The sequence below is a fragment of the Calidris pugnax genome, unplaced genomic scaffold (genome assembly GCF_001431845.1).
Source record: "Calidris pugnax isolate Ruff unplaced genomic scaffold, ASM143184v1 scaffold18, whole genome shotgun sequence".
Taxonomy (NCBI): domain Eukaryota; kingdom Metazoa; phylum Chordata; class Aves; order Charadriiformes; family Scolopacidae; genus Calidris; species Calidris pugnax.
The window spans coordinates 16,346,204-16,371,760 of NW_015090812.1; the positions used below are offsets into that span (position 1 = coordinate 16,346,204).

The following is a 25,557-nucleotide window of genomic DNA, read 5'->3' on the forward strand; positions in this document are numbered from 1 at the left end:
TTCCCCTGTTTGCAGTTTCTGTTTCAACCTATGGGGTTTTGTTTGTTTGCTTGTTTTTGAAAGATTTTTTTCCCCGCTTCTTTATCCAAATAAGGCTATTTTCTTTCTCCTAGTTTCACACAATTGTTTTTTCAGGGAAGAGACAGATGAAAGAATTATTTCTTGTCAGCAAGACTTGTACCTGGGTGACACGCAATTCCTTATTTGGTTAAAACACAGGTTAATGGTGTCAGCCTGCATTCTGCTTTATCAGTCACTTCTTTTCTGAAGCCATTTCAAAGAGCACAATGGGATTCAGAGCTTCAGCAGTTGTTGCTACAGCAATGAGGATGGATTTGGAGGAGTTTCACAGAGAGCTACAAACATGATTCACAGCTGCTGCTGGTTTAAAGATATATAATCAAATGTTTAAACATGTGAAGGTTCCAATTTTTTGAAGGTGGTAGGTTAAATTTAGAACACTCACCACAAACGTCATGTAAGAATGTTTCATGTTGCAGGTCTGTGACGCAAAAGCAGAGGGATCATCACCACTTCGTGTGTAAACCTCGGCTCTTAGGAGTCAAAATTGTACTTTTAAGAGAAAATATAGGATAAAAAGCCCAACAGCGTTGTGATTTAGACAATATGTATACTACAAACACTACGGAAGCTGTAGGAAGTCTCCAGGGCTCCCTTCACTCCCCCACTGGACAGTAAGAATTGCAATTTTGAGGTCTCTGGGCTCACAGTTCCCAAGGATGCTATTAGCTTGGATTTTAACTGTTGTTAAAAAAGCGCGCAGAGCCTGCACGAGACAGGTCTTCCAGGGCTTTTGTAACAAACTTTGCCTCCACCTAGAGAAGAGCGTTCCTACAGGGATGCATTTACCCCGATTTTTATTTCTAGCAAAAATAGCAGCACGTCAAACCTCCAGGCAACACAGGCCAACCACCTTTGTTACCAGCCCGGTGCTGCACGGCCCCCTCCACCATCCCCCCTGGGCTACCGGGGGGCACCACCATCACCGCCCCTGGGAACACAGCCCCACGGCTGGACACCAGCCACCCCAACAAGGCTGTTCTACTTGATGCATTTGAGTATTCCTAAGAGTTTATATGAAAAGGCTGATGCGTGTTCAAACTGGGCACTAAAGTTAAGAGGGACTCCCTGCTTTGCCTTCTAAAATACAAGTTTTTCAGCCTACAGCGCTGAAAATGAGAAACGTGCCCGACTATTCAGCCTTGTAAGGCTGTGGAGGGAACCCACATAAAGAAAGAAGGGGGGGGGAAATGAAAAAATGAAAGTACTTTTATGCTGAATTTGATCCTTTTCTACTGTTTTGTTCTTACAGTACGTGGGTGTGAGTGGCTGTGCCGTGGCAGTAAATCCTTCCAGGGTGCAGCAGGAGGCTGTGGGGAACTGCAGGGCGCACAGGGACACCCCAGGGACCCCAATGGGGTTTTTTGGAGAACTGTGGGTGCAGGTACAGATGGAAGCCACTGCACAGCTACTGCTGTAGGCAAAACCAGTTTCTAGCTGGGAAAGGGGGCCCCAGTGACCCCAGGCTGTGCAGGGAGAGGTGGGGAGGTACATGCAGATGAGAGCTGCTGTTATTGTGAAGTGAGGGATGCAGGTCTGGGCCCATGGCTCTGGTGAAGTTCCCTCCACCACCAGTCCTCCTCCTTGGCCTCCAGCAGAGGAACGCAAACCCCCTCTCCCTGCCTCTCCCCTCTGAATTCCCAGAAGGCCACAGCCAGCAGAACTGCCCTCTTTGCCTCCCCATCCAACTCTTCAGGGCAGAGCGGGAGCCCCCGGTCCCAGCGCCGCGCCGCTCCCCTCGGGAAGAACACCAAGAAGCCTGCGCTGTTAAAAAGGAACATTTTATTGCAAGAGATTACAGACCCGGCACCATGGCCAAATGTTTCCATTACATCAAAATTGCTACCCATGTGTCAGGCAACAGCACCTACAAAGCATGGTGGATTGAAATATATCATAATGCAGTCAGCACTTTAAATAAGCACCACCCTAAAAAGATTTTAAACAAAGTCAAAACTATATAAACCGATTTTTTTTTTAGTATGAAACTGGTGTTTAAGTATCCAGGCCATTAACTACTGTGATAAAAAGTGGAAAAGTCTGTTAACCATAGTGCTCACCTAAACAGGCTTCTTTCACAGCCTTTACCATTTAGTTAAAAGCAAGTACGTGTTATTTGCTGTTAATTTTTCCACCCTTGTTTAGCCAACACTTATCTTCTGTAGGTTTTCAGAATCAGGTAGAAGATTTAATGAACAACCCCTCTTTAAAGCACTATTGACATGTAGGATAATCTAGAACCACAACTGGCCCAGAAAAAGCCCTGGTGTCAGAGCAGCTCTGCAGAAACAGACCTCCCCGTCTCAGCCCCGTGACGCTGACCTTCCGACACTTTGGATGGATGCACTTCTCTGAGCCCCAACTCTCCTCCTGTGATCCACTTACCTCAAAGACCTTGGTGATTTCCCTGAGCGGGGCTGAAACGGCAGGACTTTGAACAGGCCCATAGCTCAAGCACGACAAGCCTGGCCCAGGACACAAACCCCAACCGCTACAAGCCCACCGTCAGCAGGTTGGGGGCTCGCCCTCCCTCCCCAGTGGCTACTGTTCACTACTGTCTGTCTGTGCTGCTTCTCCTGTGGAGAAGAGTCAGCAGCTCCTTTCCTGACACCCCGGGCTGGGTAAGGTGGGCCCTGAGGAAGCAGGAGTTGGATCTGGGGGCAGAGCTGGAGCACCTCGACTTGTGCCCACCTAATACAAATCCCACAATCCATACCAAGCTGTATACAGCAAACAGGAGTAAACACCCAGGGATCTTTGCAAGCCAACATCTGTTATCCACTTGCCTCCTTCTCCCATTCTGCACGCGTACAGCCTGACCACACTACCACCTGGCAGCAGCGACCACAAGCGCTTTAAAATCACCTTTCCAAGGTCCTGCAGAAAACTCTTTTCAAGCAGTGCAAACAAGAGTTTAAATTTTTGAAGATTATTTGAAAGTATCACTGGGACTGGAGGTTATAGGCAATCATCTCATGAAACAGGAAGGGTGGTCTTCTACAATTTCCTAGGCTTCTCTAAGCATTCTGAACATCCCTTTGTAATTTTCCAGAGGTTGCTACTTCAGAGAGCTTTACCAGAAACTAGTGTAACTCCAGAAACACATAAAATTGTGATGAGGAACCAAAACCAACCCAACAAAAATCACTGTGCCATTGCAGCCTTCACCCCGAAGCAATCCAGCCAACGTGAACAGACCAACACTCGTGTTCACACGTGCAACTCTGGAAGTGCAGCTCTTTAGCACAGACTGCCATACAGCCTCTCAAGCCACGCATCTCAAAACGTGAGATTCTTATAATAAAGTGACTGATTTAATTAAATCTCTTCTACCAGATTATTTAGAATCTCTGTAACTCTGCAAAGGAGGATTTATATCTCTTTGTAGGTAGTGACAGAAGATCTGCATTTCCAAACAACAGAAACCAAGAAAACAAATAGCCCCACTTAAGGACTAGCAGCTAAAAAAACCTTAAGGCTACCCTCTATATTTTTTTAAGATCATTCCGTCCGTATCAATCATACACGCAATTTAATAATCAGAAGAGTTCCAGAACTTCCGTATACATTTCAGACTCTATCGCGACCAGGATGTGGTGCAAGCAGGGCCCACAGCTCCAGCGCACCCCCCCAGCAAGGCAACCACTGAAAACTGCTGCTCCTCATCAAAAGAATCTCATTTTGGAAACTAATGAGGCCTAGAGCTCCCTGTTCTTCAGACATTACCTCGCATTTTAGTGTTACACAAAGCAGCTCGCTGTTGGGGTTTAATGAATTAAATAGAATTAACTAGGGTTTTTTATTATTATTATGAACCTAATAGAGTTTTTTGCTACTTCTAAATTCCACACGGTATGGCTTCACCTTACAAGCATTCTTAACAATACTAGATAAATATCATTTGCACTTAATTGATTTTTTTCATCTGTTAAACAACCACAAAATATGGTACTCTCACAAGCACCTTTTTTTGGTGAGAAGGGTAAACAAGCACTCTATTAAAGCATTATAAACATTCAAGGTGATTTGATTACTTCCCTCTATTCTGTTTCAACACAGTGCTGCAAATCTGCCATTTTCACAGCACATAAAAAGAATCCCAGAATAATCCACAAATTCAGGAATTTGTTAGTCTGCATACACATAATTTGCCTGCAATACACTTCCACATCCCAGTTATCTTTGCTAAAATCTCTACAGTATTTTTTTCTCCAGCCTTTAAATGTACTGATGTAGATCTTCCAGGTAAAAAAAAAAAAAAAAAAAAAAAAAAAAAAAAAAAAAAAAAAAAAAAAAAAAAAAAAAAGAAAGAAAAGAAAAGAAAAAAAAGAAAAGGAATAATTTTGGACAATAAAGCTAAAGTTATCTGTAGCAACTTATACAGTAAAACAACCAATAGCAGTAATTTAGTTATAGCCTTGACAGAGCTAGGATGGCCTCGTCTCAGGACTCTGTCCTGCACAGCTGTGTATTTTTAGCCCATCTATTTTACCAGAACATTAACAAGCCTCGTGTGTTAACTCTGAACTGCGCACATACAGGAAGACAGACATTTATTCATATTTTCCACCAATCAAGTGTAACGCGTCCGTGAACAAGTTAGTTTATTGCAAGTAAATGTACTTTTACTTAAGATCATGAGAAGATTCTAATCTCAAGCAAGACAAATCAATTTCACAAACTTAATTCACACAATGCAAATAAATGCTTCACATTATAGACATTTAGATTTTCTTTAAACCTTTTTATTTAGAGATTTTTCTGGTAAGGAGATATACCATAGGAAAGCAATTTCACTGGCAGTGAGGTATGTATATACTCTACCAAAATACTCCTCTTGCTTTAACTGCTTTTAACTTTATTTACATATAAAGAAAATATCAATGCATATCCTTGGCTTAACTACAGTATCTGTTACCCTATATGAGTAAAATGAAATGTTACTTGCATACAAAATTGATTTGTAGAGGAATCTGATTTGATTTAAACAAAAATCATGTTTTGAAACAGTTTAAATGAACAAACACAATTCATCATGACCAAGACACCTGCACCATATTTCCATCCTCACAGCACATTTATTTCAGTAATTCTGTAAGTAGGTCCTTAGCATGAGCATAGTGTTACAGTTTTCATACATATAATCACATCCAAAACAAGCTCTAAATTTTAAGTTGTAAACATTCTCTTCATATGTAGAAACATTTCAATCTGTGTTCGAATTCTCTAAAATGATCGATCTTTTAAACAGAATTATAAATGAAAAGTCTACTCTAACCGTGTAGTGAGCAATGCTTATTAGTACATTTCTACAGTGTTAAATAAAATAGTAGAGAGGCAAACTTCTGTAAGCAAGTCAGACTTTAAGTAAATCATCATAAAGAAACAAACTTTTTAACAAAAAGATGCTTTGTAATAAAGAAAGTTGGGTTGAATCTACTATGATACAAAAACATAAGGGTAAATACCATCTTTGTTGACAAGTAGGAGGTAGCATGGATGCACCACTTTATTGTCAGTGAGAAATGCAACTGAAGTAAAGAATATTTCCTTACCACAAATTTCCAGTATTATGTACATAGTTCTCTTAGAAATTTGTTTAAACAAGTTTCCCTCCACTTTTTTAGTACAAAAAGCCTCATGTGATTTAAAAAAAACACTTACACACCTAGATAGAATAGTACTAATTGCCCTATTTGAATGAAACAGTCTCTTGAACTATGAAGTACATGATATTTAATGCCCTAAGTTGAGTAAATTGTATTAGCAGTTCTTGGTATTATACAAAACACTACATACATACAAACAAAATATAATATCTTATTTTACTATGTAATTCTTTTTGGAATAAACAGAGCCTTGATTTGGGTAACACTGAAGAGAACATGATTTCTTTGTTTTATTAAAATCTGTCTTTTAAGTACTCATGTGCAACAATTTAAAAATGGCTGCCATACATGTAATGGTCTTGTATTGATAGTGAACACGGTAACTGACAAAAAAACATAATAAACCTTAAAAACACATCTTCCACCCTATATAAAATATAAAGACTACTTACTGTAACTGTTAAGTATTCAATTTATTTTGATGTTACTGTAATCCACTTCCTCTATTTTTCTGTCTTTAGCAATTATAAACATAATTTAGTGTAGCAATTTATTTTAAAAAATGACAAAGTATTTCAAATTTACATCCAATTAAAATTTAAAATGTTTCCTTGTTCTATGATGCTGCTTCTGCCATCAGTAAAGAAAATGAAGTTTCAGTAATTGAAGCAGGTTTTTTAAGTAGTGATGTAACTTCAACCATGCCAGCTCCAGTCCGTGGAAGATTTGCGTTGACAATGTGTCGCTGCAAGTGCTTTATCCAGTCTTCTTGAACAGACAAAGGTCCTCGAAAGACCAGACCACAAAACCTACGCAAGTATTAAAATTTCATTAAGACTAGCACTACTGAATAGTTATAAAAGACAGACATTAAGTGGAAAAATCTTAATTTTCTTTGTTTCTACATATTTTCGTTGCAAACCTCAGTAATTGACTTCGTTTATAGTAACTGTGAGCACAAAACCTTTGCAGTTTACACAACTTACACTCTTACATTTTTAACACTAGCAGGAACAGCCTGCTGTTCTTATGTAAGGTTCTTTTGAAGGACATAATATTACTCAGACATGACCAACAAGATTTCAGCTGGAGAAACAGCTGACAACCCAATACCTCAGTATGACTGATTCAAGTCCTCTTGTTCAAATTAATGAAAATAGGCAATTCCCTCCCCCCCTTATTATTCAATGTAATCACAAACACATTTTCAGGATATAATCTTAAATCTTCTTATGACTAAAATTAGCGAGCTTTTAATAATTCTTTCAATTAAATTCTTAATAATAATTCTTTCAATTAAAACAACCCTGTGTACCTGCATCTGAGTATGTAAACTTCATCAGCACTATGAGGTAATGGCAGCATTTTTTTCTTGCTTCCAGATCTTGACCTTGACTTCTTTTGCTTACAGTCTAAAGCTAAGAAGAGAGAAATTTCCATATGTGAAAGCGATACTTCAATAAGCGTTAACCAGAAATATTTAGTAAGCATCCCCTACAGCAGTAGTGAAAAGACATCTACCTCCTTGTTATTCTACATTTAATTATAATGCAAATCCAAAACAATTACAGTGTATTCTAAGAACTTTACTGACAAAACACACGGAGCTATTTTTTCAGTTTAGCACAGTGCTTGCTCTTTAAAAGACTAGATAATTGACATTCAGCATTAAACTGTTGTTTTAGTATCAGCAAGCACCTACTAACCTATTGCAGAATTATACAGAAGCAAAGCACTGTTGGAAATTCCCTTTCATGCATGAAACGTTGTCAAAATCTTGGAACTTGTTTTGTATGTAGTTCAAGCAGCATCGTAAGACCACTCATGTTCAACCAAGTTACAACTTCACAAAGCTGTAGCTTTCAGCTAATACAATCAAGAATTTCTAGTTTGAATAAAACACCTGCCATTTGTCCTTTTATTCTAAGAATTTCAAATGAAGCTTCCCCCTCACTCTTGTCTGAATTCTAATGCATTTTACAAAAATTATGTATTAATCCTTGGCAGTGGGAGCTGGTATTAGGACATTCAACAGGGATGGCAAGGCCACTTTTTAAATTTAGTCTAAGCATTTAAACTATGTACAAAAAGAATGTGCGTGTGCAGGAAACGCATAGCAAACGGGTCGAGTTAGCATTGAGGTCTGTACCTCCCATAAATAGATGTAATATGAATCTGTAACAAAACCTGGAGATTCTAAGCCAAAGTTGGGAGATGAGGGAATTAAAATCAGTTAATATTGTTATGATGAAACAATTCATTAAGCTCAAGAAAAAACAAGAAGTGTGGGACTGCTTGAACTGAGAAGTGTATCTAGCTACTCTATTCCAAAACACAGGACACCAACACTAGAAGTCCACAGAAGCCCGAAAGACAGTAACAAGTTGTATTCTTGATACCATAAAGGCATAATGCTATGCCACTGAAGCATTTCAACAGTTAAATTTTAAAAATAGTTACATTGTCTTAAGTTTTAACTCCTGTAACACAAAGCAGAAGAATAAACCTCTTAGTATTCTGAAGCATAAGACACCACCTGGTGAGCCAAACCTGCTCATTTAAAGAACACAGAGTTGATGGCATCCTTCATTTTTCTTATGTCCTCCAAATGACCACCTCTCAAGTTTTTACCCTGCAGCCAAACTTTTAACTTGTAGATACACCAGACATTTCCCAGTTCCACCCCAGATTTAAAGATTCCTACAGTATCTACAAAAATTAGACTGAATTTTTGAGATTTGAAGGTACTGGAGAACTAAATCAAACAAGTAGAAAGCAGATACAAACCTAAAAAGACTTCCTTCAGACCCCGGGTCAAGCCATCACTGGAAGATGAGGCTCAACAGCATTTTTTCTCATAGCAACAATGAAAGCAGTTTGGATATAAAGACAGTAACTCAAGGTGGCACGGGAGAGACAGACAGAAATGCCCAAGATAACTTATGGATAAGTGAATAGGTAAAGGGTCAAAAGCACGTTCTTCATATAATTAGGAAGAAAAAAAGCTAACTATCCTTCAGGCTGTAGGAACTACCAAGTAGTATAAATATTTTGCATACTGCAACATTGGTAACATCATCACCAGAAATGTAAGCAGATAAAATACCGCAACGCAGACACTCCTTCTCTGAAGAGAACTATTCGCATGAGGGGCGAGTTAGGTGCAGCAGGTACTACAGCAACAGCTCTGCCATTGCTGATTTTGCAGAACATCATGGGAAGAAGGGAAACAGAAGTCAGTATTATCCGAATGCAAACACATCCATGAGTTGCATCTGATGTCAGTTAGTTGATGTCAGCTGACATGGGTTAAAAAAGAGCAGCAGACAGGAAGCTCCTTCTATAGACGTCTACATGCATTTGAAACAAGAACTAGCGCGTTTCCTTCATGTTGGCAAACTTAAGACATTCATTCCCATCAAGAAATTTGATTCTAGTCACATACATCCCAAGCACTTCAGAGAGCTTTCACTTTCTTATTAGACCTGGACTGGTCTTCCACAACAGAGTTCCTGAAACCTAATGGTTTTGTGTGTGTGTAATCTTCTAAGAAAAAACCTCTCTGAAATACTTTGCAATCAAATAGACAAGAACATAAACAGAAACTGCCATAATGCACCAGAAGAGGTAGTTTCTACTTCCTTGAAAGGTTCCTTTTCCAAGAACAATGAGAAAACGAGGAAAACAACACAACAGGTATCTCCTCTGAGCCATTTACCAAGGAGGCTCCAGATAGAGAAATTACAAAACAAAGAACAGAAAAAGACATCAAGAAAAGAATATTCAGACCACTCCACACATTCTCAGAGTAACTTAGCCAAGACTGGAAGTAGATTTGTCCAAGCAAGAAGCCATTACAAAAAATACTAAAAATACTAAACCTGTGTTCTGCAAGGGGTATTTTTTATTCCCTTTGTCTTTTTCACCTAGTGAACATATTCCTTCACTTTGTAAGGGGCACAAAGGAGCACAAGTACATTTTGAAGTTACTCCAATAAAACTGGAAAGTAAGTGGAGAAGGCATAACATCTGGGTAAAGCTGGTTGAAAACCATAATTCCAACACCAGTTATCAGAGATGTGTATCAGTAACTGACACATAAACTTCATTTTTGTCTATCCGGAGAGTAAGAAGTTTAAATGAAGTCACATGCACACACTTAAGTACTCTGATGGTATGACGTTACAAGTGCTTGCCAAGCATCAAGTAAGTCAAACCATTGCCTCACCCCTAAGAAAGTATAACCATATTCTGACCAAAACTCAGTTACTGTTCTTCCAATGCCTTTACTGTAACAAAGCACAACTGCCTTAGAAAGTACAGTTTTAGCACCTTCCAGGAAGAGATCAAGGATAGTTTAGCTCTAGTAAGCCACATGGAAATTGCAGCAAACTGCCATAGAAAAACAGGAACTACTTACCATTAATGTCTACTTTGTGGCTATCACAGCTCCCGAACGATCACCCTTCATTCTCCATAAAGTCCCAATTCTTTTTGGAAGAGGCCTCCCCTTCCTTCAAGTTTGGGCACTTGGTGTTTCCTAGTAGCTACTCCAAAAACTTTTTGTAAACTACCAGTTACACCACTTCATCAAATCTCTGATACAGAGCAACAGAGAAACAACCCACTTAAAACTAAAGACAATCAAACCTTGGAAGAATCTGCTTGAGGCACTCAAGTTAAATTTCAGAGCACACTACTTAGAAAAATATATGCTAGGTAGAAAGGCTGCCTATAAAAAAGTCTTCTTCAGTTCTGTGACCACTTATCAAGAAAGACTACAAACAGATGGAGATAGGAGGCTAAGACAACATGAATTAGAAAAGTCACAATTAGATGTCCTTCATGCCATGACATTTGGTCTGAGGTTCAAAATTAAAGTGCATCTATGCTAATTTGCATGCTCTGCTTCTTGATGTCCCCCAACATGGAATACATTTGATTTCAGGAAGACTGACACTGGGTATTTATTCAGACTTCATTACTTTTGTCACAGTATACGTAAGCCAACACAAGTTGATTAATTGCACGCATAAATGGATCTAATTAACCATTTAAAACTACTGCCAATTAAAGAGTAAAAAAATAATGAATTATCTTTCTTGTATATTTATTCACTAATGTTTCAAATTCAATCACTTGCTATCTATCCTCATCATTACAGCACAGTAAAATGCATTAAAGAAACCCGCCAGTAATTTGCTCCCTGTAGGATTTTATGGGATACTCAAAATTAGCTCATTGTGCTGGTTGATCAGTTTTAACTGTAACAGCACAGAATAAAGACATGCAAAGCAAGCGGATCTCTGGTTTCTGCTGTAGCTGCATATGCTTCCAAAGTAAACTTCCCAAAGCTACAATTTTGACAAAGCAATATTAGAAATTATTTGGAAATGTAGAGGCCACATGCACTGCTACCTCAGTCATACTGTTGGCTCAAAGGCCAGACTCCTTCCTCTGTATTTTATTGTTCTCTCCCAAACTTCAGAAAAAGCAGTCTCCATCTACAGAAGCAAAGACCAAAGAAGAGAGTGGCAATTCCCAGAAGACAACAGCTGGTAAGAATAGACTGAGTAGGTGAGAAGAGTCAACAAAGAGAAGATGTAAAAAGTCAGGGTGCAAGGGAATATCAAGAGATTTCAGAGGGGAAGAGAGGTCTAGAGACAAGAAAAGGAAGGAAGCTGCACATACAACTGTAGCAAGAAGAGGAAGATGCAATTTGAAGATTTTGCATAGGTCTGTCCAATGCGCTGAAGACAATCGAAAGAAACAAGTTTGCCACGTGCTCTGAGAAACACTATCGTATCACTATTTATCAGAACAGATATAAAAAGAAGTTAGCACCTACTCAAGATGAGCAATTAAATCATTACGTTGTTCAAAATTGGACTGCATAACAACAAAAAAAGTAATCAGTGTTCCAGTCAGACATCTGAAGACCATCCTGCAAGCACTAATAGAAAAGCAAGTAACTATCCAAATTAACCTCTACAGGCATTTGCTGTACAGTGGATCCATACTGTATAACTAACTACAGGCACAAATTAAGTTTAATAAAGACTAACCTTAAACAGCCAACAGCCTAGATACTTTCACTTCTAGGATGTTTTTCTTGAGCCCATTCTCACAATTTACTGTTATGCTTATCTATGTCTATTATACCACTAAAACTGTCAAGTTGCATTTGAATAAAAAAACAGGGGTAGAGTTAACTAAATGTGATCATATTACTGACTGAAGAAGCAGGGAATCTGCTAGAAAAGCAACATGACAACAGTCAGTATCAAAAACATACGCAGACAAACTGAAAAACTGAGTAAAACACTAGTACATAAGCTAATGTAGCACTAGGAAAGGTCTCACTTTGCTGACATGCTGAGATTACTATATTTCTCTTACTAAACAGTAATGCCTAGCTCCCATAACACTTGCCAAATAAAAGAATTACAGCATTTATGCTTACACACAATTATTTAATTACAGCAAGAAACCAAGACAAGTATTAAGCAACTTGATTTCTTCTTGGTAGTTATGTTTACTTTAGAAGATATATGAAGGTCTTTGTCAAAACAGAAGGAGGAACCTTTATAAACATATTCTGATTGTCTCCAAGGTTCCACGCCGAAGCCAAACTGAAGACATCTCAAAATTTCTCTCAACTGCAACCATTTTTTAATAAGAAAAAAATGGTATTTCCCCAAAAACGACACTCATAGTGAAGTTTATAATCAGTGTGGGCTAGTGAAATCGTGCATTAAAATAATTCTCTTCACAAAACTTTACAATATAAAGTGAAATATCAAATAAAACCACTGTTTAAAAGCATGTTATCTGGTCTATAAGCCTTGCATTGAGCTTGCTCGAATGAAAAGTCAATGAGCAAAGTTTACAAACTTTGCAGAGTTACAACAGTTTTAATGGTAATGCCTAAGTTAATACAAATATACATTGTTTGCAAAATGTTATAGCTAGAGCTTAAGCCTCTCTAAGTCATTGGTTGCAGTGAAAGGCTTTATCCACATGGTACAGGCTATTTATCTGGCCCAGTTACAGGCCTCTGAGATCAAAAGATAGTTTTTTAAAAGTTTTGTTTCTAAGCTTTTTTTTTTTAATGTTTGTTTCTAGCCTCATTTTAAACAAACTTCTAGGTCCAGTGATAAAAGACTTATTTTCTTTCAGTTCTTTTAAAGAAAGTGGCAACTGTTGTGATGACTATGCTACTACTTTGCTAGCAAAATCAATTTCTTAAAGAAAGCAAACAAATACCCCTGAAAGCACCTTAACAAGCTACCTTCACTTTTCCTGTTTAGCAAAAGGGAAGCTGAGGTACAAGGAGCTTGTCCAGGATGCAGTCTCTGTGTACTATGCTGTTTGCCACAGCGTCTCCTCCATTGAATTATTGTTAAGATTTCAATGTGCAATTTTAATATAAAGCTATCAAAAAATATTTCACCAGTAGGTATATAAGCAAAGTAACTTACAACAGGGCTAATACCACAGCAGTGGTAGATGAAGTCCATTATCATTACCTTTATACTAAGTAAATATGAAAAGTTTCAGAATCACTAACTAAAGGCATACACTCCTACATATTGGTTATTACTGAATCTGCTGACTTCTTTCTAAATCTACCGTTACAGCATTAACTCAGTATAACGTTAGGACCTGGCAGCCACAGGCCTCGTTTGCAAAAACAGTTTTTAGCCTTCTGCAGAGAAATCCTGAAACAGTTTGTCATTCTTATTAATGAATTACATCTGCAGATTAAAAAAAAAAAAAAAAATCATGCATTTTTCGCAATAATTATGTAAAAGTCTGTGCTTGTTGACACAGAAAACTGATGGTTGCCCTTCTGAGTTATTGAATATTCCAGACTTCGTATCTCCAAATTTTCTTCGCTATATTGCATCTCTGCTCCACAATTTGCTGTTGATCATACTAAATCCCACTAATCTCAGCAATAATCCAAGTAAACTCAGAAATTGCCTAAAGCCAAGCAAACTGCAGGCCTCCGGAAAAAGAGTCAAAATTTAGAATATTAGAGGAATTTCAAAATGAAGTGTGTTTTAATAAAAAACATTAATAGCAGTGCCAAATGCTGTAACTACACTCCATATCAGATCAGTTTTTGGGTTGTGAGCCAAACAAGTAATTAATCCAACTACATACAATATGTTGTTAGAAATAAACAAACCGTTAAATGTTTTGCTTTTCCTATTTTAACTGGAGTATTCTTAGTAACTATATCTACTAGATTGTAGAAATTACTTTTTAGTTTGTCGTGGGGTTTGTTGGTTGTTGGGTTTTTTTTGCCCCTCTCCTTTTTGAGGTACTTTCAAAACACTTCATTAGAAGGTCAACTAGCTGGTTTGGAAGTTCTGATATTGTAGGAGAGTGAATTTAAGTGACCATCTCTTAGTTCTGCTTACATACCTTAAGTGTTGGATCCAAAATAAATGAGTAAGAATGAAAATCAGACATGAGAGTGGACAACAGCAACATACCTTTTCTTACAGGTTGCTGAAGTTTGATGGCAAATAAATTGTTTACCAGCAGAAGCTTCAAAATTGGTTTGAATTAACATATGCTTTTGTCCAGTCTGATGAAGAAAATGTATCATAGACAGACTTGCTTTTACATCTGTAACAAAACATACCTGTCCCAGTCAAAAGTCCAGCACTCTTCTTTCGTGCATAAGCGCGTAAGTGGTTGGACAGGCTAACAGCACTTGTAAACGTCGTATTGCAATGCACACACGTTCTAAGCTTCACAGGCATACCTATCATTCAAAAGAAAACTATAATCCAGTTCTCTCTTCAAAAAATGAAATTCTCAAAGCGTTGTAAAAAGTTTTCTGCAATAAAGATGTTTTAAAATATATTCACTGCATTGACGCCATTTTTTAGTATATTAGAAGGATCCAAGTTAACCGTTATTAGTTTTCCATCTAGAGCTTTAAGCCAAACCATGTTATTTGGAAAAGAACAGAAAGGAGGCAACTTGAGCCCATTAGGCTGCTCTGCATTTCATACCTACTATCAAGTTCCTACAGATTTCCACATTATGAAGCTCTAATCCCAAAATACAATCCTGCAATTTGAATAGCACAATTCTGTTGAGAAATTTCAGAGCTTGCAACATTCCCAATAAAGAGAATTTTAAAAGTCTAGTTGACAAAGTGGTAATTAAAAGTGTTTTGCCCATGCAACTAAAGAGCTCAATACTAAATTAGGCTGCTGTTGAAGACTCGGATAAATAGGTTGTAAAACACATCACCGAACAACTGTTAAACAAAACATTTTGTTCAGTGCACTGTCTGTTCATTACTTTAGATGTGCAATCGATAATGAAAGTTAATGATTTGAAGTCTTTTGCTAAAATCTTTGTGCTAAATAAATGATCAACAAAGCAACATGCCATTTATCACAGGAAAACAGTGAAACAATACTGAACTCCTCACTTACCAGACAAAGAAACCATTATAACTTATTCCCTGCTCAACTTCACCATAATGTTCCTCCCTTCATTTATTATTTTGGACAACTAATATTCAAGTCCTCTACTAATAAATTACTATTAGAAAAAATACAAAAAGCCAAAACTACTCAGTGGAAAGCCTCTGTTTGCAGGAAAGAAAGAATCCTATTCTCCAGCAGCCCAGAGAAGACATGCTGTTTTTTCAGGCAAGTTACAGAAGAAGAACACCTGGTTGGTAAAACCCTTTTTAAAAACGAAAACCGGAATTAGAAATATTTGCCTTTTTAGGGAAAACAGAAGAATTTCAACTTGACGTTAAATATTTTCTTATTAACTCAACTGGCGCAGTGCGTTAGTTGTCAAATTCTGTTACCTCAGCCACAGATAATGACAGGGCCCCATTCATAACTGTTAGTACTATGCAAGCGTATGTTTGTTTTTACCTGGTTGTTCATCACAACCAAACAGGTGCTACCTAGTATTCATTGGTAAATATTAAACAGAAAGCAATACACAGTGTCAGGTTTGGCAAGCGGTTCTTTTAGCATTGTTTTTCAAATCATTAAGCCTGTCAAAGATACACTTCCTTTATTAAACAATCTCCTGTTTTAAAGGACAACCACAGATGTCCAGAAGACATTAAATGTAATTCCGTTGCACCTCTACTATGTCATTTTAGCAAGCCACCTTTGTTAAGAAATTGATTGCCACACTTTTGTAGTCCCCTAAAAGAACTTCTGAGTACATTGGATTGCTGCTATTGTTTTTATTTGTTTAAAGGAAGACAAGAATATAGGTGAAAAAGTACTAGGCACTGCCAGTTTTACTAATGTGCACGGGGTAATAACAAGAAAACCAACAGAACCAAAAAAGTCAGGGGTATAAAAATAAGATCCTACTCCTCAATCTAAAGTATTGTAAGGTGGTGTCCAAACAAGAAACAGTTAAATGCAAGCTCTACGTACACATTAAAAAGGAGGTTGTAAGAATTCCCTTAGACTAGAAATAACTCTTATGTGACAAGTAGGTTAAAAACATCACTCTAAAACCCTGTTCTATTAGTATACAGAGTATCTAGGAAGTTGATTATAGAATTGTTTCATTAGCACAATTCTCGGTGGAGGGGCAATCTCTGCCCGTATGGCTCAGGGGCTGTGCCTTAGAAAACCACTGGCTACAACTGTATTCCAACAAAGCCTGAACCAGCACAGGTCTTCACTCAGGATAGACAGGCCCTTAACAAGCATCAGTTTCTCACAGCAGCCACAATTATCAACAAACAAGAATTAAGCTGTTGTAGGAGTATGTTTGCCTAGGATCATCAAAATTAGTTGACAGTGATTTACCAATTTGGAACTTTATGCATTTGTAACGGTATCAACAGTTCTGTTAGTTTGAGCAAATGCTGCTTTGCACAAAACTCAGAGACTTAAAAGAAGTAGGTCCCAAACCAGCTGTTTTCATACCCAGAAACTGGGTTACAAGCCCAAACATTTCAGAACTGTTAGTCTACCCAATATGTATGGACACTTCAACTTGTTATTGCAGGATGTGTCTTCTTCCTTACTGAGGCTCAGTTTGTGTCCACTTTGAATTTGTATACCCAGCCAGATGCAGAACACAACTATGTTCCAGGCAAAAACCCCTCAGTGCTGCTGAAGGGTTTTTTCACTTTAGAAAAAACATGTCAGAAAAATTTGCTGTGCTACCTCTTGCAGTCAGTGTCCTCTGGAAATGAAAAAAGAATTAAATGAACAGAATCCCAAATAAAACACTCTGCACTTGTACATTTCCTGTGAATTAAAGGATTCTTTGGAAATGTTGTCAAGACAGCTAGAAACATCTTCTTACCTGACTGCATAGTCAAGTCCATTTTTTGTGGCTGATACATCAATGGACTGTCTTCATTTAATGGAAGAACACATTTCTGAACAAACCTCTTTCTTGCAGTTTGATTATGCATCTTCTGAGGAGAAATATCAGGATTCCTTTCTTCTCCTAACCTCTTATTTTTCAGGAGTTCTATCAGTGTAAGTGACTGATTTTTTTTCCCATCATGTAGTACTGCTTTTGTTTCATCACATTCATTTAGGAAACTCAGCCCTTCTTCCTCCGATGCAGACACAGACGTATCTTCAGTCTTTAGGCCATTATGGTATGCTTCAAGAGGTATAACATTCTGAGATAAAAAGTCATCATTTGATGCAAATTTCTGAGCAACAAACGGTCTGGGAATAATGCGGCGACTGTTCAAAGCCTTCAGGATTTTTTCATACTTCTCTTCATTTTGCATCATCTCATTCAGAACACAGATCGGAGACTTGTGTGCGTCCCACTTGGTTTTGCCAAGCCTCTTCAGGTGTCCTCGCACATGATTAGACAATCCAATTTTAGTATCGAACCAGCCTCCGCAGAGCTGACACGTATGCTCAGAGGAAGTTTCAGATTTCTCAATCGCTACAAAGAAAATAATTTTCATGGGTTTTGACAATAATATACAGTTAAACATGACAACAGCAAACCACAAGGACAAGAGAGGCTTTACAACAAGATAAAGCAAGTCTTGTTTAGTGCTCAATAAATCCCTTTTGTCCCCTTTACTTTATACCCAAATTTAAAAAGAAAACAAACAAACAAAAACCCCAGAAAAACAACAAACCAACACAACTTACCTTTTCTAACACGTTTAACAGGAGTTCCTGTTCCAGTTCTTTTAAAATGTTGCATTTTGTCACTTGTTGCTATCTGTTCTGGTGAAACAACATGACGGGCTTCATAGCTTAGTCCAGCTCTGTGAAGATGTCCTCTGACATGATTGGACAATCCAACACCTGTTTCAAAGGTTGCTGGACAGTATGGGCAGGACTTCTTTTCAAGTGACAAATCAGTCCAATGGAAAACTGAATTATGCTTTGGCAATGCTGATCCTACATTTTCTAAATTCTGAGGATCATGCAAATCATGCAGGAAGGTACTACCCTCAGCATCTTCATAATACTCAAAATAAAAGCCATCATTCTGCTCATAACCAAGTGAAGATTTATCACCAGCTTCATGATCTTCCATTTTACCTTTGAATATGGGGAATAGGTTTACATGCTCCTGGTTAATATCACTGTAAGATTCATCCTCCACAGACTGTGTAGTGTAATCACATAGTTCAACATTATCCCATGAACTTTCATCCTCCGTTTCATAGCTGTCTTTTTTGTCAGCAGAGTTAAGTTTCTGTAAAACAACAACAGTCATTTTATGCAGAAAATCTGGATAGCAATCCAAACCATCTCCTGTAACAGAGCCTTCCCTCTTGGAATCTTTAACCACTCTTTTTACAGCTACATGCCTACGATCTTTACGGCCTTCTGCCCTTTTGCAATCAAGATTATTTGAATCCATGACAAAACAATTATTATGGGGACTACTTGATGAAGAAAATAAATGTAAAGAACTGACAGAGTTGGACTCTTCCTTTTTTAAATGCAAAGGATAAGAGTCACTAGATTTTTTAATCATCCTGTAGTTTTCATATTTGTGTCTATATAAGTAATTACCACTTGTTTTGACACAAGCTTTCTGCTTTGCTGCTTGATGAAAATACTTAGGTTTCTGTTCAATGCTATTTCTAATCAAAAAGGTCTTGTTTGTAGAATTTAGATTGCACACACTTACAGATGACTGTGAAACGCTTTTCCGAGCCTTCTGTATCCTGTAGGGCCTCTTGTGAAGTTTTGCGAAGTTACTGGACTGTGAAGTGGAGCCAAATGATCTTTTTACATCCTGTTTTAAAACAGAGTTCTTTGGAAAAGTAGAAGATTGTTTCATCAACTGTTTTGTCCTGCTACCAAAATCTAAAGATTCTTCTATTATGCTGCCTTTTCTTTTGTCTAGTCTAAGATGGCTACCAAAGGGATCAATGCATGATGCTGGATGCAGATATTCCATGTGTTTTTTTAAAATGCTTCTAGCTGAAGTAGTAAATGGACACATCTTACACATATATGTCGATGACTTTTTTGAGGATCCTAAATATGGATCTTTCAAGGATGCCTTTTTCTGTGTTTTCCTCTGGGACATGTCGCTACCGATAATTGAACATTTGACTACTGCTCCATGAGCAATCCCTCGATGGCATTCCAGTTCATTTTCTGTCACAGCCATGAAATTGCATTCCTCACAACAATAGTATCTTTTATCTTTTTCATGGGTCTTTGCATGCTGCACAAATGTTTTGGGACAATTGGTACCAAATACACACTGTGGGCACTGTAGCCGTGCACTCCTACCCTCATCCTGAAGTTCTTTCAGCTCACGGATTTCTTCCATCAATTTCTGCCTTCTTTCCTGGTGAATTATCATATGTTTAAGAAGTGAATTACGATCTCGAAATGTCCTTCCACATTCCCTACATGCATAGGGCCTGGGGACATTGAGATGTCGGAAATGACTGTTCCCATCTAAATGGTACATCATATGCCTATGCAGATGTTTCTTCTCCCTAAAATTCACATTGCATTTTGTACAGGGATAAAATGACGGTTCATCAGTACTGAAAGTAGATGGTGACTCAGAATCATTCTGTTCACATTTATTTTTTAAAGTATTGGAAAGAAAAGTGCTAGTGTGAACAGGAGAAGTATCTTCTGCACAGTTACTACCGGGACTATAAATGAGCTGCTGGATAGCATCGACAGCTTCCAGCTCTTCATCTGTGGATTCAGGCTTCACTTTACTCAATGAGTATTTTTGTGGTTCTACTATTTGTAGCTCCTCCTCATTCTGCTCTAAGAAGTCAACATTTAATAGTTTTGATTTACTGGGAATACAACTGGTATCACCAAAACAGTCTTCAGTATAGCGTGTTATTTTACTAACATCCATTTTCCTTTTTCGCTTTTTTTCTAAGCCTACTTTACAGTGAATTGGAGACTTCTCTATTGTTTCTTCATTTGTCATAAGAAACTGTATAAACTCTTTTTGTGGATCCCAGCTGGGATCACATCCCGATCTGAAACCACCTGTACCTGAGGAAATGCCTGTTAATGTATCGACACAATCATCTTTTACTAGTAAATTTTTATCATCCTCACAAACTTCTACTTGGCCTACTAAAGTGCTATCTACACTATTTCCTACTGATTTCTGTGAATCACAACCAATTGAAGCAGAGGTAGGTAGATTTTTAATGGAATGAGTCAGGTTCTTAGCATGTGCTACATCAGGTAACAAAAATAGAACTGGGTGCTGATTTGATTTCTGTGTTGTACTCTTTGCAGGCGGCTGGTGATCATGAACCACTGTCAAAGTTGAGCAGGAATCTGTGTGATGACCTACAGGCTGTCCAGTGGTTAATGAAACACTGCCTTTATTCATAATGGAAGTCTTAGTTGAGGTGGAGTGTGAAACTGGTCCATTAACAGCAGTTCCTCTAGACAAGATAAAGTTTTCGCTAGAAACAGTAGGAGCACCAGTGTGCATAAATAGAGAAGTCTGGCCTCCACTTAAGGCTTTTTCAGATCTGTCCCTTGATAGCTCCTCAGGCAGAGTCAATGTATTGTTCTTCTGAAATGACGTGTCACTCTCTTGTGGTTTAGGAATGCCACCTTCTTCCTCAGATATGAAATTATCATCACATAGGATTTCTTCCTCTTCTTTAGCACCAGTGACTTCAGTATTTATCTCTAAATCATCCATATTGCTGGTCTGTCCATTAAGTACATTTATACTAAAAAAAAAGGCAAGAAAAGAATCAGGGAATCACAGAAATAAATAATGGCAGTTATTAAATAAGTAAGTTACAGTTTTCTTCAGGATCACCCCTCTTCACACTGTAATCTAAAAATAAGTTTGAAATGTTTAAAAATGTATTTTTTTATTTAGGATATTCAATACATGTTTAAAATTAACCAATGAAGCAATTAAAAAAATATACTTTTTTGCTATGCTATATTAATAACCATACAGCAAACTAGTCACTGCCCAGTTCAAAAAAACCTGAACACCTATATGCAAGTAAGATGGGGGAAAGGAGATTGTCAAAAACTGTGCAAATACATTCTACGTGTGCATTAACATAAACACAGAGTTTATCTTTAGTTGTTTTCTCGAAATAAAACAAGTTAGGAATAAAAGCTACCCAGACATCTGCTATTCGTTTTAGTGACGTTTAAAAAAATCCAACAAAACAAACATACTTCCCTTTAGCACCTAGAGAACGAAAATAATCCTTACATATCTCAAGGTACCACTTTTTCCAAAGTGCTTGTATACAACTAACCTGATGCTACACAGAAGCCTGCAGAAATATTTACTGTGGTTTAAAGGAGAAAACACAACTAAGCTGATTTTGAACATCTGATTACTGATAGAGACATAGCAAAGGATCAAAACTCACTAAATTAAATGTCTTCCCATTCCCTTCTTACAAAAGGGCTCTACTTGCTTTAAATTAAATAAATCAGATTCTGCTTATGTTATACAGGCCATTTTAAATGATAAGCAAATAAACTAGCATTTTCTCAAAAGTGGAAAACCTCCCACAATTAGAAACATTTAATTAGGATTTACCTACCAGAGAAAATCACCACACTGAATCCAGAGCATGACAATAATAGTATTTACTAGTACAGATAACTACTACATATTAATTCCCTCTGGGAGGCCTGTGTACATAAAAATGTCTTTCCACAAGTGCCTTCCATTCATACACCAAATCATCTACCCAATGCGTAGTGAGCACAAAGGAGTTGCCTACACATAAAAAAATCAGTGTGTAAGAAACTGGTGTGTGAACTTAAGTCTACCCAGGCACTCAGGGGTAAATGCTTATACCGTGTCCTCAGAACACAGGAAGCATAAGGCACTAAAACATCCATCTAGGAGCCAGAAACATCTCTATATTTTACAGAAACCACATATTTTACCTTTAAAGAGTACTATTCACTTTGATCTTTTGGGGAATTTGATTCCTGCCATCACACACGTAGTTTCAGTTACTAATTAACATTTTGAGTAGAGCTCAGTTAAAAGGAGTCATTACCTAGACTCTTGGAATTAAGATGTTATAACTCACAACAAATATCCATGGCTTCCTGCAACGGTCCTTCATCAAAATCAAGGAAGACCACGCTTGACATCCTTTTTTCCTAAAGAGAGAAAAGCACATGGTTAAATGACACCACTTTCACCTTTATACGTCACAGTCTAAAATGAGCCCAGCATTTCTATTAGTTTTTGAAGTCAACATTACGACAGCTATCCACGCAAATCAAAGCTACCTATGGCCTCATGGAAATGCTCTGTTATTGTGCCTGTTTTGTTTCAAATCAGCAAAAGGACAAAGCAAATACTTTAACTTCCTTTAAGTCTGTAAAATACAAACCTTAATGTAATACAACTTATTAACTATTCTGAAGATAAAAATAACTATATTTGGACTAGAAATGTAATGAAAAAATTTTGACATTAAAAAAATGTTTCCTTTGCTACTCAGTCATCGAACTAGCCAATTTAGAAATACGGCATTGCTCGTGTCAGATGCATAATAAATGCTTAAAGTTTATGAAATATTTTATTCCAGTATTTATCTATAACATACCTTTATGCACATGTTCTACTAGACATCCCATTTTCTCGTTTTCCTATTTCTTAGATTTTTGCATTTCATGGGTCATTTTCCACCATAATAAAGACTTCCAATAAGATCACATTCAAAACTATCACCCTAAAATGGTGATAATGCACCGCCCAGCAGGAGACTTTACATCACCTACACAAGTTAGAAATGGGCAGTGCAAACACACACTAAGAACCAGTAATGCAAAAGTCAACTAAAAGAAGTGAAACCTCCAAGGATGCACAACAGCTCCAACAATTCTGCAACTGAATACTGTAAGTTTCATATAGCGTCACGCAGCAGAGTATAAAAGTGTTCACAAAAAGTTCAGAAGAAATTTAGTAAGCCAATTTTGCCTGAAAGATGTGCGCTTTCCTCGCTTTATTACTGCAGAGGTAGACAAATGTATGCTCAGTCAATTTGAGAGCCTGTATTAGCTTTTCTCAACAGGAAGCAATGTTGCTAACGAAGTGGTAAATTCAGTGTTAATGAGTAGCTTCACTGTTACCACCTCTGAGGTAAAACCTTCCATGTTCCAAGTTCCACCCATCTGTTCTGGTGTGAGGGGTTCAGAGGAAGAACAGACGCTTCCCATTTAAAGCAACTTCACCGGTACCCCCTGAACAGCAGGGTGGCAAACTGAGAATATCCTGCCTGCTTGGAGATTGCAACCCTCATTATCAGAACGGCTCCTGAAAACTTTTCACAGGTTTACGTGATGAAGACAAAACCATGTTGCTCTACATACAAAACCATACTGATGCTAAATATTAGTGTTAAAGCTTAAATTGAAAAGGTGGCTAGGGCACCATATGATCACCTTCAAACTGAGACTCTCTTCAGAGTTACCATGAGCAGTATCTAAAACACTACACTGTGCAATCTTGTAAGAGACACCTTTCTATACTGTGTATTTATGGAGATTGTGAAGTATTCCATATGGATATGATCAGAAGTCTTCTACGGTAATACATATGTCCCTACAGATTTCAGTCTTTGAATCAAGCCTGAAATGCTTATTGTATCAATAGTATCGCTGTTATATTTTAATAATTTTCTGCTAATTACCACATTTTTTCCAGCTATCCAACTCACTATTTCATGTGCAGGACAACAATAAAGTTAGCAGTTTTAACAGCGTGGTATTAAATAAAACATATAAAATTTAAAATTACAGTAATTTAGAGTTTGTGACAACACTGAGCCAAGATGCAGTACTTCATTATCTATTCCATGCATAGAAATTCATGCAGCAACAATGATAGGTGTAATTAGACACATGCAAGAAAACATTCAACATAATGCCATCGTTGCTGAGGAAACGTTAACATCTAACTCACAGCATTCAGGAATTGCAACACCCAAACTGAAATACTACTTAATCTGAACACTCTGGGGAAAAAAAATGAAAAATCAATCTTTTTAACAACTAAGATATAACTAAGTCTATGTAATATTCTTTGTGTATTTCCATCACAGTTTTAAAATTATCTTCTCTACATCATATCAGAAATACACAAATTATTAATTCTGTCAAAATATATAGTAAGTAATCCTTATTTACTGTACTTGAAAAATTAAACGTTGAGATCAAACTTTAAGTTTGCTGCATATAATGCTTGTTAAATCCTCTACTAGGGCAAGCACCATACAGTTGAGGTAATACAACTCATTACAATTACATAGTGCAATATACCTAGGAGATATGTAAGTGTAAAAATGGCAATGCTCAAAATTCCTACTCAAGCATACACAATCCCAGGCTCATACCTTTGAAACACACTTTATCTAAAATGCTAGGTCAAATTCAATTTGATTATTTCAGTTAAGCCTAGAATGCCTATAGTGCAGTTAACAGTGTTATTCCTGGTTTACACAATATGCTATTTTTATATAGGAATTATTTTATATTCAGAAGTAGAAAGCAACCAATTATTTAGCCATCTAAGCCACATTCCATCCCTATTAAATTTACATATTTTTTAATAGTTTTTCTTTGCAAAATATCAGTTTTTTAAATCGTAATGAGTTCTGCAGATATGACTGCCTGTGGCCAGATAGTCTAAGCATTAAAAAAGTGTAAGGTCAGATCTATCTTCAAGCTGACAGATCATCATTTAAATGCCTTAAGCTAATCTTATTGTCTCAAAAATCTTGAACATCAGTATTTTTGCAAACTATCAGCACTTGCTATAACACCCTTACTACACTACATCTTGAGGTTACTACAGAAGAAATGAGGTGATAATTGCATATTAACATAATTATTCAGTAATCCCTCTGAGCAAGCTTCCTAGGTCACTCAGTAATTCAGGTTAGATGCAACCTTCCTGTCATCAGATCCATGCTGTCCACTTTCTGTTCATTAATAATTCTTTTTGATAGGAATGTACTTAATTCCATTGTTCTATGTACATTATTAATTGTATTTATTACCAGTAGACTTACGATACTTACACATTCTTACTTCATAATGACAACCGCCACTATGTAATAGGGTCATACACCAAATTAAGAGCATTGCCTTCATACTAGTTCATTAAAACTTACACTCAAGTGCTAAGTGTACTATGCTGTTGCTTACTAGTAGCAGGAGATTTGTCAGTTTCTGTTACAAAACCCACTTTATTTTACATGATTTTACAATAGATTTGAAAGCACGCTGGAAAGGAAAAATTAAGATGGAAGAATCTGGTTGAGTATGTGACAAGCATGAAGTGCTTTTATGTGTTTTGATAGCAAGATTCTCATTAAAATCATAAATATAAACCAGTGAGC

General features: G+C 37.3%; 1 protein-coding gene across 4 annotated transcripts in view; it reads right to left on the reverse strand.

The window, feature by feature from the left end:
* Nucleotides 1-4,795: 4,795 nt before the first annotated feature.
* Nucleotides 4,796-25,557, reverse strand: part of ZNF644 (zinc finger protein 644) — a 78,857-nt gene continuing 58,095 nt past the window's right edge. The window contains exons 3-9 of one of the 4 annotated variants that reach the window (XM_014939328.1): nucleotides 22,204-22,309; nucleotides 18,837-20,889; nucleotides 17,840-18,395; nucleotides 17,019-17,624; nucleotides 14,347-14,469; nucleotides 7,006-7,108; nucleotides 4,796-6,499 (exon numbers count right to left, since the gene is read on the reverse strand). In XM_014939328.1, the coding sequence (XP_014794814.1) occupies nucleotides 6,307-6,499; nucleotides 7,006-7,108; nucleotides 14,347-14,469; nucleotides 17,019-17,624; nucleotides 17,840-18,395; nucleotides 18,837-20,858 (3,603 nt within the window). In that variant the 5' untranslated portion in view covers nucleotides 20,859-20,889; nucleotides 22,204-22,309 and the 3' untranslated portion in view covers nucleotides 4,796-6,306. Of the gene's footprint in view, nucleotides 6,500-7,005; nucleotides 7,109-14,346; nucleotides 14,470-17,018; nucleotides 17,625-17,839; nucleotides 20,890-22,203; nucleotides 22,310-25,557 lie in introns of all 4 variants that reach the window. The other 3 variants (XM_014939326.1, XM_014939327.1, XM_014939325.1) reach the window with 3 other exon arrangements.